This window comes from Catharus ustulatus, chromosome 5, assembly GCF_009819885.2.
Source record: "Catharus ustulatus isolate bCatUst1 chromosome 5, bCatUst1.pri.v2, whole genome shotgun sequence".
NCBI classification, from domain to species: domain Eukaryota; kingdom Metazoa; phylum Chordata; class Aves; order Passeriformes; family Turdidae; genus Catharus; species Catharus ustulatus.
Window position 1 is genome coordinate 62,407,471 of NC_046225.1, and position 15,632 is coordinate 62,423,102.

Consider the following 15,632-nt stretch of genomic DNA (forward strand, 5'->3'; position numbering starts at 1 on the left):
TAAATTTTACTTTTTATGCATAGTGCCTAATTTGCCACTGAAACCTATGACATACACTTGCTGCCCACAGAGGACCAAAGGTGTATTTCCATACAGATGTGCTCGATCTCTGAAACACCATGCTGTAATAAAGCAAACTAAATCCTGTTAAATTTACAAAGATCTCATCATCTAAGATTTTAATCCATACAGACCTAGCACAAACCACATACAGCACAGTATCCTAAGGTAACTAGAAAGATGTTTGCATAGCAAATCTTCTTCAAATTTCTCCTGTGAAACAGATGAAGCTGACCTCCAAAACAAATTTCAAACATAAGAGTGCAAAATAGCGCTTAATCCTCACTATCAGCTTCTCTATCTCTCTGTACCTCTACTCTCTTCTCCTCTTTGCTAACAGTAGAGGACTTTTGGCAAAATAAAGCAGTTATTTCCACCCTCCATTCCAAGCAAGTTAATGTCACTCATTAAAAGCCAGAGGGGAAACCTCCCCTAGGCTCTCACTTAATGTTTTTTTCCTTGACAAAGAACATCCCAACCCTTGGTTGCCTCTATTAAGTGCCTCTGTCCATGACTTATCCATTCTTCTTGGTCCATATATACTCTTCCACAAAACCAACACTTAAACAGACATTGAAGTGCTTCAGCTGGTGAAGTTGCCACCACTTGGTAGTTGTTTTTGTGGGTCTTCTTTAGCTTCATTTTTAGCATACTCTGCTTTTTTGCTTGGTTTCCTGTCTCAGCATTCTGTAGAGTAAGACGCTTTCGGTAACGCTTGACACCAAGACAACTTCTTGTCCTTTCTGATAGAACTACTTTCAGGACTTGACCTTTATACTTGTTGATAGTCTTCATGACATTAATTATCTCTGGTGTATCAACATCAGGGTGGTTTAATACCACAACTGGTTGATTACGACGAGGGCATTTTATCAACTGACTCATTTTCAGAGGAACAAGTCGAAGACGTCTTGCTGTCAACAGGTATGACATATCAGAACTTGAAGTGGTTTCCGACTGAGCTCTTGCTTTCCTCTTAGGAAGTTCTCTGATGCTTGCTTGTCTTGTCTTATTTTTGGGACTTAGTTGACTTTTTGAATAGGGCTTGCTTTGTTTGCTTACATCACTGCTTTTCTGAAATGGTACACCAGTTTGCTTGCTGTTATTTTTAGCACTTGCCTCTCGCTTTGGTCTTTGCCTGAGTGATATAGTTTGGGACTCAGCATTGGGTTCGCTCTGATTAGGCAAACATGGGAACTTACTGCTAGGCGTCTCAGAAACACTCACGGGGACTGGGCGAGGCAGAAACATTTCATTGCGATGCACAGGAGCTGATGTTTCACTCCTGTTTTCTATTCCATATGAGCTTTGACTGCTAGTAGCATTCAGCACTCTTAGCATTGTCCCTTTGGGGATAAACATTGGGGTAGCAACATGGGAATTTTTAGTTACCCTGTTTTTAGAAGTTCTTGCAAATGTAAAGAGCTGATCTTCACTGTGTTCTTCATTACTAATCACACCTCTTCCACCATGTGCTTCAGACACAGTCGCAGGTTGCTCCACTTCAGGGGCACAACTTGCTGAATTTTCTTGAGGCAAAAGCAACTTCTTACTAGAAGCCTGACATCTCAAGGGCATGGATTTCATGTTAGGTTCAGCAGCATTCATGAGTTGAGCTATCTTTCTACACAGCAACGTTGCTGATTTCTTCCTGCGTGTTGTGTCATCCCATCTGATATCCTCTGGAATATTTTTAGCCCCAGAGCTAAGAGAAAATACAGATGAAATAACAGGTCCTTCAAAAGGACGGCCTTTCTTTTCCATCTTCTGTAGTTCTAGTGGTTCCAGAAGATGACCGCTCTTTTGATTTATGGTTTCAGTTCTCTTTACTTTGCTCAAGCCAAAAGTTATATCCTCAAAAGGTGGAGTTCTAGTAACATGGAAGTTTTTTCCTGCTTCAGAAGATGTAATAGGTTTTTTATCAAAATCCTTTCCAGTTGAATGTGCTTCAGTAGAGCTGACTGCTAGTCTCCTTTGCTCCTTGTCAACCCTCTTCACAGACAATATATCCTTTTCTTTACAGACAGCAGAAGAATTTTTGCCCTCCTGAGCAGATTCTACTGAAGCATTCTTAGAACTTCTGCCTTCAGAAACTGAAGTGTATTTTGCACGGTATGTGTCTTCACCTTCTTTATAACAATACAGATCACTATTTTTTACATCTACTTTCCCCCTTGAGGATTTGAGATCACTTTTTTTTTCAGTACTGTTCATCACCAGAGATGGAGAACAAAGTTCTGTAACACCTGAATGGGCATCAATACCTTTCACCAAATGAAAGCATACTTTTGATGTATCTTCCCTCTGTATAGATACAGAGTTATAGCCTGAGAGTTGAGGATCAGAAGAACAAAAACATTCAGAATTCTTGTCATACATATTATCCAAATTGGGCTGGTTACTAACACTGGATAATTTGTTTACATTCACTTCCATAGTTAGTAACTCATTTTGACACACAGAAGACGGGTTTTTTACTTCTGCAGATTGTTCTATACCTTGACTCTCATGTTCCCCTTCAGCACAGTTCACAGGTTTGTAAGTTGCTTCTTTCATGGGAATTAGTTTAAGAACCAGTTGTTGTGCTCCATTCACTATTTTAAGCTCTACTATCTGAGCTAAACAGTTGGAAGGAACTACAAGTTCAGATGGTGCAATTACTGTTAAAGGCATCCCAGGTTGTAAAGGCTCTGTTTTTGGAGAATAAACCTCAACCTCCACACTCTGATTCTCACATACACTCATTTCAGATGGCTCCAATATAGTCTTATCCTGGACTGATGATGTGTTTATGCTACATTCTACATTTTGAGATGAGCAGACAGTTTTACTTGCTTTACTTGGAATCTCACAAACCATGTTTGAAGAAAAATTTGAAAGTTCATTCTGAAGAGGAATTTTATTGTATTTCTGCTTTTTACATAAAGTGCTTTGACTCTGTTTCTTTTGCTTGTGGTTCATGAGAGTATTTGGCAGCCGTTTTCTGGGTGTTTCATGCACTCTTCTTGTATGTTTAACTATATAGTCATGTCTAACAGCACCATATTCACAGTACTCACACTGATATGGAAAGGTTCCAGTGTGTTTCACCAAATGTCTCTGGAATTCTCCTTTGGTGTAGGATACATAACTACAGTGGGAACAAAGAAACTTAATTTCTTCATGTTGCCCTACATGCTTTTTATACTGTAAAGGATCCTTTGTTGAAAATCTGCATTTATCACAGTAGTATTTACCTGGCAGAAAATTTTTTACTTTAAATGTTTTCTGGGTTTTACTTGGAGTTTTTCTTCCATGTTTTTCATAGTCTGCTGCATTGGCACCCTCAGGAACAAAATCGAAACCTGGTGGTTTAATATGACTGCACTTCTTGCAGATGAAATTTTTGTCTTCAGTCCACTGAAGCTTCTTATGTTTTTCTATATCTTGAATTGAAATTTTCTGAACATTTCTGCATTTTATACAGCTTATCAGTGACAACTTATTGTTCTCAGCCTCAGTTCCTTGGTAACAGTAGTTTTGGTCATCCGCCCCTTTTGACAGATTTGTTTTATCATCAGATTGCTTCGGGGATGTAGTTAAAGAATTATTTTTATCATTAATTTGGCCAGGGTACAATCTTGGTAAAATTTCCCTCATTTTTTTCAACTGCATTTCAGAAGAAGCAATTTTGCACCATTTTCATTAAACACAGCGGCAACAGGCAGAATGTTTTCTTGGTATTAGTCTTGCGTATGTTGCTTATCAGTCAATCATTCAGGCCACCAATCTGTAGAATAAAAGCTTTGGAAGAAATGGTGTTCAAGCAACTGCATCCATATTATATTTCACGTTCTTAGCAAATCAGCTTGCAGCACTAAAGAATAAAAAAAAGAAGATTAAATTAATTAAGATTCAGTGATCACTGAAATTCAATGAATTAATAACTGAACTATTAGTGGACTACAGATGAATTACAGAGTGCAAGTCTACTGTTAATATATCACTGATCGTATTCTGCACAGACAACCAGTAACCCCTAAAACCCACCAAATAAAATAATCCTTTAACATTTGCTCTCATTCAAAATGTTCCCAAATTTATATAATTACCTGCTATGCACCAAAACCTAAGGAGTTCATGGAATTTCTCCCATGTCATGAAAAATTTTACACTTACGAAATGTATTTATAAGCCAAACAAGATACTTGATAACAGAACTGAGCAGCAGAGTATTATTTCAGTTCATATATAGCCCTCAACTCAGGACAAGATAGCATGAAACACTGCAAGTGTCATTCATATGTGAATAGCAGACAAACAGAATGTGGCTGCGATGGTTACTAGAAACACAGAACTATTAGTTTGTTTTTAAATAAAATAATTTTTAAGTTAGCACGGAAATTCCTGACATACAGAAGGAATTCCTTTCTAATCAGTGCCAATGTTTCAGATACAAAGAGTCTTGAACACTAATTCATAACAAGATGTGATTTATGGTTCACATATTCTCAAAGTAATGAAGTCAAAACAATCTGTGGCTGCAAAATTAATTACTTTCTGTTCCATTAATATTACAGTGTAATCCCTTCTATATAGGTGGACAAGCATATAAATAATTCACTTCATCCTAGTAAAACAGAATGTCAATCAAGCAAAATAAACAATGCAACATAAGGCAGAAGGAGATCAGTAATATCACTGTGAAACTCCAAATTAACCCATGCAATGTATTTGCCCCACAGGTTCCAGCACTGTGTCTCTACTATATTTAGCAGAAAGAATAACCTTTAAGTTTTTGGCAGGACTATGAGACCACTGTTATTTGGAAAATAAACAATCAAATTAGGCTTTTGAGACATACATGAAGTCCAATCAACACCTTTCTTATTCTAACACCATTAGTTATAGACACACTGTTGCACACACTTGCCATCACAGACTCAATTGCATGAGGCGATTTCTGTTTTTCAACACACCCTACAAAAGGTTTCTGCTTCTGAAGTCCAGATCCTCACCAAGTCTACCTACAAAGATCAGGGCCTAATTTGGACTCCAAAAGCACAATGCTGAATTCACTTAAGCAGTTTCTCATCACAGTAATCATACACTAATCATGAAATTAAACTGTAGTACTGGAAAGACACTGAGGTGCCTGAGTGAATCCAGAGAAGGGCAAGGGAGCTGGTCAAAGGTCTAGAGAGTAAATCTTACAAGGAGTGGCTGAGGGAGCAGGGGGTGTCGAGCCTGGAGTAAACACAGTTCAGGGGGACCTTACTGCTCTCCGTAACTACCTAAAAGGAGGCTGTGCCAGGTGGGTGGCAGTCTCTTCTCCCAGATAAAAGTGACAGGAAAAGAGGAAATTGCCTCAAGTTGCACCAGACTACGTTTAGATTGAACATTAAGAATTTTTCATTGAAAGGGTTGTCAGGAAATGGAACAGGTTACCTACAGAAGTAGTGGAGTTACCTTCCCTGGTGATTAAAGACATATAGACTGGGCACTCAAGGATATGGTTTAGTGGTTGGCTTTGCAGTGCTAGCTTACAGGTTGGACTTGATGATCTTGTAGGTCTTTTCCAGCCTATATAATTCTGCGATCTCCCCAATGGCTTGACAAGACTAAACATCTGATCCAACAAGGTTTTCCTGCATCTTATGTGCTCACAACCCATACCCTGCACTGCATCAAAAGCAGCATAGCCAGCAGGTCAAAGGAGGCAATTCTCCCACTCTGCTCTCGTGAGACTCCACCTGGACTGCTGCTGCAGCCAGCTTTGGGGCCCCCAACACAAGGAAGATGGCCCTCCTCTGGACCCATTCAAAGCTGATCACAGGACTGAAGCACTTTTCCTAAGAGGACAAGCTGAGAGAATTGGGGTTGTCCAGCCCAAAGAAATGGCTTCACAGAGACCTTATGGCACCTTCCAGTACCAAAAGAGGACTTTCAAGAAGGCTGGAGAGGGACTTTTACAAGGGGGAATGGCTTCAAGATGAAGAAAGGTAGATTTAAATTAGACATGAGGAAGAAGTTCATTATTGTGAGTGTGGTGAGGCGCTGGAACAGGCTGTGCAGAGAAGCTGTGGATGCCCCATCCCTGGCAGTGTTCAAGGCCAGGCTGGATGGAGCCCTGAGCAATCTGGTCTAGTAGAGAGCATTCTGTCTCATGGCAGCAGGTTGAACTAGGTATCTTCCAACACAAACCACTCAGTGACTCCATGATCTTCCTTGTACTCCATCGATTTCCATAACTGCTATAGCAATGCTGCCCTAAAGATGAGTATCTTCAAAGTATTCTGAAGTAACCACAAATAACAGTAAAAGTAAGTTCCAAAACTGGTTAGGGACAACATTACAAGCTTTTCACGCTGAAGCAGATAGATAGGTGTACACTCAAACTCTTTAGTGAGTAGTTCTAGAACTGCAGTAATCTCATTTCATCTCACTGCTATGCAGACAGCTGTGAAAATACACACAATGTGAAAAACAAATCAATAGCGGCCTTGCAGCAAGGAGGAAAGTACACATGACTGCTGTATCATGATCTGGAGAATTTTCTTAAGGCAATTCTAATGTGGATGACATGTGCTCTATTACCTTGATTCTAAAGAGGAAAGAAAAGCAAAACATTTGCAGTAGTTCAGATGGAACATCCTTCCCTGGCTACTACCACTTTCTAGATATAAGATTAACCCGTTGACACACAAGGGCGGTGGAAGGCCTGTGTTCAGGACATCCACTGTTTTGTCTCAGGAAAAAAATGATAAGAGATCTTGATAAGCTCAAGATCCAGATCAAAGATGCTTTATGCATTTCTATACAGCTTTAAGAAAGAAGTAATAAGGCATTTGAAAGGAAACAGAGAAAACGCATCAGCATTTGCCTTTCTCTGCTGTTATCCATTAATACTGAAACTGCCCTCCACGTGAACTAACTGAAAGCTAAGTATAGAGGATTTATGCCATCAACATCGTTGACCACAAAAAAAAAGTATAAACCCAGAGAATTTTCTTGTATTTTTTAAACTCTGTAGATTTCATTTTATGGGAGAACATGAAAAAGAATCCACAGCCTTTAAAGGGCAAGAAAGTACAAGAAATACAGCCCAACATTTTCAGAACACTTGAATTTTCCAGTTCTGGGCTTCTGAGTCCAAGACTATGCCAGAACAATTTAACAGAGGTAATTCAAAGAACAGGCTAGTAATCCTTCCAAATGTTTCTAATTCAAACAGTTTTCTGTAGGAAAGTCTGCCATGTTTAAGCCCAAACCCACACTCTCATGCAGACCTGTGACAAGTAACCATGTTGCTAGAATGCAGGTTTCAAGCGTTGGTGTGTGCCTGCGTTCCATATGCGCCAAGGCTGATACCAGGCAGGAGCCAAGCAGCCACAGACAGAACTGCTTGCTGCTGTCCCACCCTCCCCTCTCTCAGTAGCAAGGAGAGTGAAGTAGAGAAGCAGAACAGGAAAGTTTATGGGGCAGGACAAAGGCAGTTTAACAGAAGCAAAGAAGCAGGAAGGTGGCATAAGGGAAATCACTCACCATCTTCCACAAGCAAACCAATGCCCAGCCAGTCTCCGAGCAGCTGCCACCCTGGAAGGCACCTGGAAGCGCCTCTCTGCCCTTCTTCCTCTACTTCCAGTTTTCATGGCTGACCATAACACTGTATAGCTAGGACTATTCCCAGACCAATTCTGCACAGCTGTCCCAGCTTTGTGCCCTCCCAGTCTCTTGCCCACCCCATGCCTACCCACTAGAGTGAGGTGGGGGGGGGCGGGGGTAAGAAAACCTTGACATTGTGCAAACATTGTTCAGCAACAACCAAAACACCAGTGTGTTATCGAGATTGCTTTAGCCACAGACCCAAGGCAACAGCACTGTACAGGCTGCTTTCAAGAAATTTAACTCCATCCCAACCAGACCCAGTAAAAGGTAAAAAAAGAACTGAATAACCAATTGATGTCAAAATAACATCCCTACTGTCTTCCTAGTTTTTCACCGTGTACCCTGAACACTGACCAGTTAATAACAAAGGTTTTGATACAAACAGCTCCAATTTATACTTATTTTGAGTAAAACAAGCCCAAAATTATATTTAATGCCTGTATTAAAAAGGGAAAAAAAAAATTCTTGCTACGTCAGAAAGCCAAGATCATCAATGTACACAGAGAGGTGAACATTACATACATTCACTCCATGCCACTGGGGAAGGTGAGGAAGGGGAGGAATTCCCCTAAAGATTTGCTTTGGTATTTGAAGGGTTGCCAGTAACACACTCCAGAAGATTTAATTAAAAGACAGATAGTTGATTTCATGAGTTATAATCACGTGCAGTGCACACAGACCAACACAAAGGTATCATGATAGAAAATCTACAAAGAGTCTCAATGGCAAAAACAGGAATGGGATGGATGAAAAATGAAGTAACAGACACTAAGAGTGTCAAAATCAATTCCAGCCACTGTCTTCACAGGAATTAATTCAGAAAAAAAAAAAAAAAGAATATTCAGAAACACTACAAAATACCCAAATTAGGAAACATATTTAAAAAATTAGAGACTCGAGTTTGGGGGGAAAAAGTAAAAAAAAGAAGCACATGGAAAAAAGACATCACAAGAAAGATACACCAAATTTTCCCATTCACTCTACCAAACACCTGCAATTCAATGACATTAAAAGGTCAGGCATTCAACAAAACAAACATTTCTGCCTTACACACAATACTATCATATTTTGAACTTTGCTCCTCAAGACACAAGAGATTAACAGATCCACAGGAATTAAAAGGCATTCCAAACTGTGGATATCCCACGTACATAAAGGCTGAAAAACAAAGATCCATTAAAACAAAGGAAAATAGGACACAACATCCTCTGCAGCCTGACTATGCCAAATTCAACCAGTACAAGGGTTTTTGCACTGCAGTAGGTTACAAACCACTGATGTGGCCACTTTCAGACTGGAAATTTCTATTTACTTCAAATTGAAAATTTGTTCATCGTTTCAAAGAAGAATATGTATACTCCAGGGCTTTAGTTTCCTTTAGTTCAAACTATATGCTGCTATCAATGAAAAGGGTGTGATGAGCAGGATGCATTTAGCCTATGTGATGAAATAAATGAGCCCTTCAGCAAAGCACACACCTCTCACACACAAAGATCATAGACTGCAGCCAATAATCGGGATGTGCTTTGGTACCAAATACCCCATATAAGTCATTACTAAAAAACCAAGAAGATTAAACTAAATTGGTTGACACTCTGCATCACTGCATCAGGAGGATGCAGAGTATAAAATTTGAGCCACTGTGAAAAATTTAAATCTCTGTGCATGCTTAAAATTACCTTGCCTTGTCTGTATTTTATAATTTTATATATATATGTCTGTATAGATACTGACTGTTTAACATTGGCTATCTCTGTTCAGCAGAGTTAACTGTTCTACTGACCCAACTACACAGCTGCAGATTACCAGTCACTAATTTTAGGCCTAAATTAGAGAGAGAGTCAAAGTGCTTCACTCAAGTATTACATATTGTATTAATTGAAATAATTAATTTTGTATTAAAAACAAACAATTCAAATACACCAAAGAAATTTTGTCTACAAGTATTTCTTCTTAAAAAGCCATTTTGTCTCACAACAGCTAATCACACAGTGGTAACAGTTCTTGGGTTTTAGCTGAAATACACATGAGGTTTTTCAAAGCAAAACGAATGAGGAATGACAATGCAGACAATTAAGAAGAGCAAGGACCATGCATCAAGTTTTTAGAGCTCATTTTATTAAAAAAATATACAGTTCTTTCACTCTACAGGAAAAAAATCAATTACACTTAAAATGTTTATTACTTATAAAGTCATGCAAAACACCAATTGAAAGGAAATCGCTATTTTTTGAATGCATAAGTGATAAACTGTCCAATCAACTAACGTTTCTTGGCATTGTATGGACGCAGGTACATGTATGCACCATGCAGCATTCTACTGAAATGGAGGTCTGCTTCCCTGCAGCTCTAGGAACAAGGCCTAGCTTTATTTGTATCTGAAAGATACACACTTCTGTCATATCATTCAACTGCTTGGTGGTCTTCCTGCAATAAGCTAAACAAGGCATTACCAAATAACTACTGCATCAAAAGCAGTATTCTAGAGAGTGCTCAGAGACGTTTATAGAGTTGTCATTACATGTATGATCAATTTCTTAAAATCTGTGCTGCTCATTTCATCATTTCACACAATTTTCAACGATTTCCAAATCTTTCTGCATATCCAAAGCATACTGACTAGTATAAAGCATTACCTTACTCTTGAGTTCTAAGGCCTGTAGGAAATACAGCAAAGTATGGCACTGAAGAAAACAGAAGAGAGGGAAGAGTCCCATTAAAAGCACATATCCTTCCATGCCTAGATCTCAAAGCACTCATGTAGATGTTAAAATTGATTGCCACAGATTTCATTCCTGCTAAAACCAGCCACATACTGTTTGTATGTGCAAGAAAAGAGCCTTGACTGCAACCATCTACTGCAGTAACAATGCACAATAGACTGCTAGAAAAATCCTGTAAAACACCATTAGTCTTCTTAAACATACAACAGACTTTTTAAAATAAATATACATTACAGGACATTTTGGCTACATCTACGACAACACTGGATTATTTATTTAGAAGAAAATCGTTTTATACGTCTAAATTCTTTTAAGAGTCCAATGTAACACTTTCCAATGATAGATTGTCTTGCAACAAAATTCAATATGGGATTCAATTAAGCCAATCTTATGCCAAAATACTCAAAAGAACCTCATTTGCACACAAAACACAGGATGTTCTATTTTGCTCATGAATACATTTACTAACCCGACAGCTCCTTTTCTTCAGGATGACCAAGACGACAAACCTGAACAACAGCTTCGGTCCAGACGAGTCCAAAGCGGCCTGATGGCGTCCACGAGACAGCAGGCACCAAAACCCTCCTTTTCTTGGGCATGCAGCCCACCCACGCCCCAGTGCTGCCGCCTGTCCGCGGAAGGGAGCCCCGTGCGCGGGCCCGGCGCGGTGCGGCGGGGATGCGCTGAGGGAAGGAAGGCGCTGAGGGAGGGAAGGAAGGAGGGCGCTGAGGGAAGGAAGGCGCTGAGGGAAGGAAGGAAGGCGCTGAGGGAAGGAAGGCGCTGAGAGAAAGAAGGCGCTGAGAGAAAGAAGGCGCTGCGCGGGCCGCGCACCCTCCGCCCGCCGCGCACTGCCGCCGCCGGCCCGCAGGGGGCAGCACCGCGCGCCGTGCCCGCCCCGGCCCCGCGGCCCCGCGCGGGCGGGCAGCGAGGGCGGCGGGAGCCGCGGGCCCGGGGCCTTACCTGGCTCGGAGCGGGACGAGGGGCACGAAGGAAGGGCGGCCTCCCTCGGCGCTGACCCCGCCGGCCGCCGCCGCTCCGGTTGTCTCCGGACACAGGAGGAACGCAGCGCCGCCCCGCGTCCTGCGCGGCCGCTGCCGCCCCGCCCTGCGGCGCTCATTCCGGCAGGGCGGGCGAGCGAGCCCCCGCCGCCGGGCCGGGCCGCCCCCGCCCGCTCGGCGGAACTGACCTCACGGGCCCCGCCCGCCGCGCGTAGAGCTCTACCGAGCGCTCACCTGCCTGCGGCACCGGGCACCGGGCACCGGGTGGAACCCAGCGAGGGGAGCGCCGGGCCGCGTGTGTGAGGAGCTGCGCTGTGGGTGCTTACCGCTGGCTGCCCCTCCATGCTGCCACAACAGGCCAAAGGATGCGCTCTTCATCCCAACAACCTCTCTACATCCCATTCCGCTGTGGTTCACTGGGGTATGGGCACACATTTCACGGGCATCACTCAGAGAAGCACTGCAGTGACATAGTTGGGTATTTTCATATCCTTCCTATGAAATCCAGATGTCTTTTGAAATAGTGTTCTTAGCAGAGGATTTAGCTGGCTGCATATTGCCCTATAAAATACCTTTGATGTCACTGCAATATCAAATCAACCCCACTTTAAAAACAAACCATATCTAACACAGGGCCTGAAATCTTGCCAGATGAGGTCTTTGAAATGAAAGATTTTTAACACGTCTTCAAAGTTGAAATCTGTGTTGCCATGACACATTTTCCGAGCTATTCTCTACTGGAATGATTTTAGAGTGCTTGATCTTGTCTAGGCATGGACATAGGGATCTTGGATTTTAGGATAGGCTCTTCAGGCCATAGCAAAAGAAAAGGGAACTCTGGGGGTAAAGAATCTTCTCAATTATAATTTTTTTAGTTCCAAAATGAGATCTTGCCGTCAAGAGTTTGTTAAATCTTTTGATTAGCATTGTAAGAAAGCACTCTCAATGGCAGTTTCGAACACTGTAGTCTACTGAATATCTTTAAACTTGTGAAGAAACTTTTATGGCTGATTGGGATTTCTATAAGGCTTTTGAGAAACACTGTCAAAGAAACGAAACTGTGATGGTGTGAGACCAAATGTCTTGGCATGAATAGCTGGTCGAGGGCGGAGTGAGTGTGTGGTCCTTGTAGCGTAGAGATGATGGTTGTGTTACTGTATCAATCTCTGTTTGGACCTGCTCAGCATACAAGTGGCTTGAAAAGGGGGCTGGGCACTCAGGTGACAGCCTTCTGATCGTACCCAGCTATTGAGGGACCTGAGGACAAGAACCCGCAAAAGATCTGTGGAAGGACGTTATGCAGGTGAATAACTAGACAGTAAAAGGATGGATTAGATTTTGGACAAAGGTGATACACAGTGAGGAAAAACACCCTGACTTCAAATAAAAAATCATGAACTCTAAGCTGACTAGTGCTGTACAGAAGCAAAATCTTGACCTTAGAAAAAGTTTCTATGAAAGTCTCACTTCTGGGCTTAATCGAGTTGATAAAAATAAGGCTAATGCTGACATTTGAAAAAGAACAGAGAACAAAGCAGTTTAATGCTGCCATGTAAATTCATGACCTAACACATTTTAAAAGCTCTTTGAGTTTCTAAGTTCTCTCAGCTCAGGAAAGATAGAATAGTAGTGGAAAAGGTTCAGTGAAAGGTAAAAAAGATGATCAAAGGTACTTTGCTCTCAACTTTCACGGAAGGAACAGCTAAGAAAGCTTCTATCTGATTTTTTAAAAATACTATTGATATAACAAAGAGCTAAAAATTATGAGTGTTCATTGTAGCAGTCACAGTTGGAACCTGTGTGTGTGGATCCCATGAAAGCCACCAAGGACAATTTGCAGTTACTGTCTGGTGTCAGCTATTCTGCAAAGGTGAATACGTAGTGTTACGAAAGTTTACTTCCCTAACTGTTAAATAAGTATTTGTAAAATGAAAATGTATGCACCTTGTTACTATGTATTAGTACACATAACACAGTGGAATGGAATGAGATAGTGGAATTTTACTGGAGACTTTGACTTTGTTCATACTCAAGTAAAACAAACTAAAGGACAGACTAGCCCTGGAAATAAGGGCTTTGCTTCTTGGAAGCATAGAACTGTCCACAAAAGATAGAGGACACCCATGGAAAACCCAGATAAAGCCAGAATTCTAGTCACTCTAATATGTCTTGGAAACCCTTCCAATGTTATCTGGCAAAACTGACCCCAGGGACATCTGGATCAATAGACAAGCAGCAAGAATGCTGCAGAAATACAGTTGCCTGGCAAAATTTTACAACTATTAGAAATCAGTAGTGTGGGTCTTAGTTATTTGTCAAATCATACTGTACTGGAGTGGTTGAAGGGTATAAGAACCCTGTGTAAAACCACATTCAGGATGACCCAGTTCGGCTGGGACACCTCATGCACATGAATAAATATTTACTCTTGTAATTCTATACTTTGTTTCCTGGCCTCTCTTGGTCAGCACCAATTGTTGCAAATTTTCATAAAAGTGAGCTATATTTAGCAGATCATTTTTTTTCAAAACCAGAAGAATTGGGAACATTCCTAAAATACAAGATTATAATATTTTACACAATAATTCAAGAAATAGTTTGCTAGCCAACAGATTTTCTGATCACATCTATCTGTATCTGAGAAAGTCTAGACTGCAATAAGTATACTTCATGTCAGTAAAACGGAATCAGTTATCTGACACTCAACACTGATTGAGCACTTTTACCTCTCTTTCTTGGCTATGTGTAGCTAGCCAGTTCTGAGGTTAGGATGGCGATTTCCTCTAATACATGCAAATAGATTATTCAGTATTTGAATAAGGCCAAATGAAACAAATCAAATGAAACAAATAAACGCTTGAGAGACAATTCGCATCTTCCTCAGTGTTTTACAGCTACCTAAATTCAGCCCCTCCCTGCATTTTCTAATCTTGCGTCCAAAGCAACTCGATTTCCCCTCCATGTCGCATGAATTCTCTCTTTGCGGACAGGAGTTGGACAGATCAGGTCAGATCTCAGCATCTCTTTCTCACTTAGGCTCTAGCCCTGAACCACCAAACAGGGAGAAATTCCCAGCAGTTTCCACCTTATTTGTCCCCTTTGGTTTGCCATTTGCAAGCCGTCTTTGGTGACCTCCGAATTCCAGCTCCAGCCTGGTGTTTTTCTCCTTCTCTGTTTGTCCTGTGAATCAGCCCCATGCAGTGCTGGCTCGGCGTTCGTGAGTTTTCCTGCTGAAGCTCCTAAAGGGAGGGTCGGCACCTGGAAGTGCCAAGGCTTGTCACCCGAGTAGGAAACGCTGATAGCAGTGCTGCTAACTGGCAAACAGAAGCAGCAACCAAGCTCTTTGACTTCCTGCATCCTTTGCAGCCTTGCTGTCCATGAAAATGGTCCTGTCACCAGGAATTCACCAGCACTGCTTGTCCTGTTGCCATCCTGCATTCCTTTCCGTCCTGTAACAAAATTATCTGATATGAAGTGCTGATTGCTGCTTGTGGATCTACGAGAACCACAGGTAGACAGATCACATAATCACAGACTGACTGAGACTGGGAGGGACCACAGTGGGTCATCTGGTCCAACCTCCATGCTCAAGCAAGGCTATCCCAGAGCACTTGGCACAGGATTGTGCCCAGATGGTTCTTGAAGATCTCCAATGAGGGACACCACAACATCTCTGCAATATCTGTCACCTGCACAGTAAAGAAGTTCTTCCTCAATATTCAGGTGCAATTAATTTTTCTCTACTGCCTCTTGTCCTGTTGCTTGGCACCACTGGGAAGAGCCTGGATTCATCTCTTCATGAAGCCTCCCTTCAGACACTTACAGATATTGATGAGGTCTCTGCTCAGATATCTCTTCTTGAGGCTGGACATGCCCAGCTCCTTCAGCTCTGAATCTCAACTACAAAACTATAAAACAGCTGTGTTTAGAGAAGGTTCACCAAAAAATAAAATAAAGAGAATGAGTAAATAAGCTAGAAGATAAATCAGGTGCTCTAGGTGCTTCTCTTGGAACAGTTTTGATTTGTGTGTTACTAAATTCACAAGCCCTTCTGTCATTGAGAATGTTGGCATAAATCAAAGTCTCTAACACTATTTTTAGTACTAGATTGCAGGCATTACTTTATTACAGCCGTGGGTGTGAGCTGGATTTTTCCCTGAACATGCATAAGCAGTTTCAAGACTTTTCAATATTTGTACATTTT

The 15,632-nt window shown here is 41.4% G+C and overlaps 1 protein-coding gene across 2 annotated transcripts; it reads right to left on the reverse strand.

Moving 5' to 3' along the window:
• Positions 1 to 16: 16 nt before the first annotated feature.
• On the reverse strand, positions 17 to 11,489 carry ZNF518B (zinc finger protein 518B). 2 transcript variants are annotated; one of them, XM_033059822.1, is made up of 2 exons: positions 11,391 to 11,489; positions 17 to 3,916 (listed from the first exon to the last, which is right to left on the reverse strand). In XM_033059822.1, the coding sequence occupies exon 2, from the start codon at positions 3,712 to 3,714 to the stop codon at positions 505 to 507; it is 3,210 nt and encodes a 1,069-aa protein (XP_032915713.1). In that variant the 5' UTR covers positions 3,715 to 3,916; positions 11,391 to 11,489; the 3' UTR covers positions 17 to 504. The 2 variants fall into 2 exon arrangements, with proteins under 2 accessions (XP_032915713.1, XP_032915714.1); XM_033059823.2 differs by lacking the exon at positions 11,391 to 11,489 and adding an exon at positions 10,940 to 11,145.
• Positions 11,490 to 15,632: the final 4,143 nt, after the last annotated feature.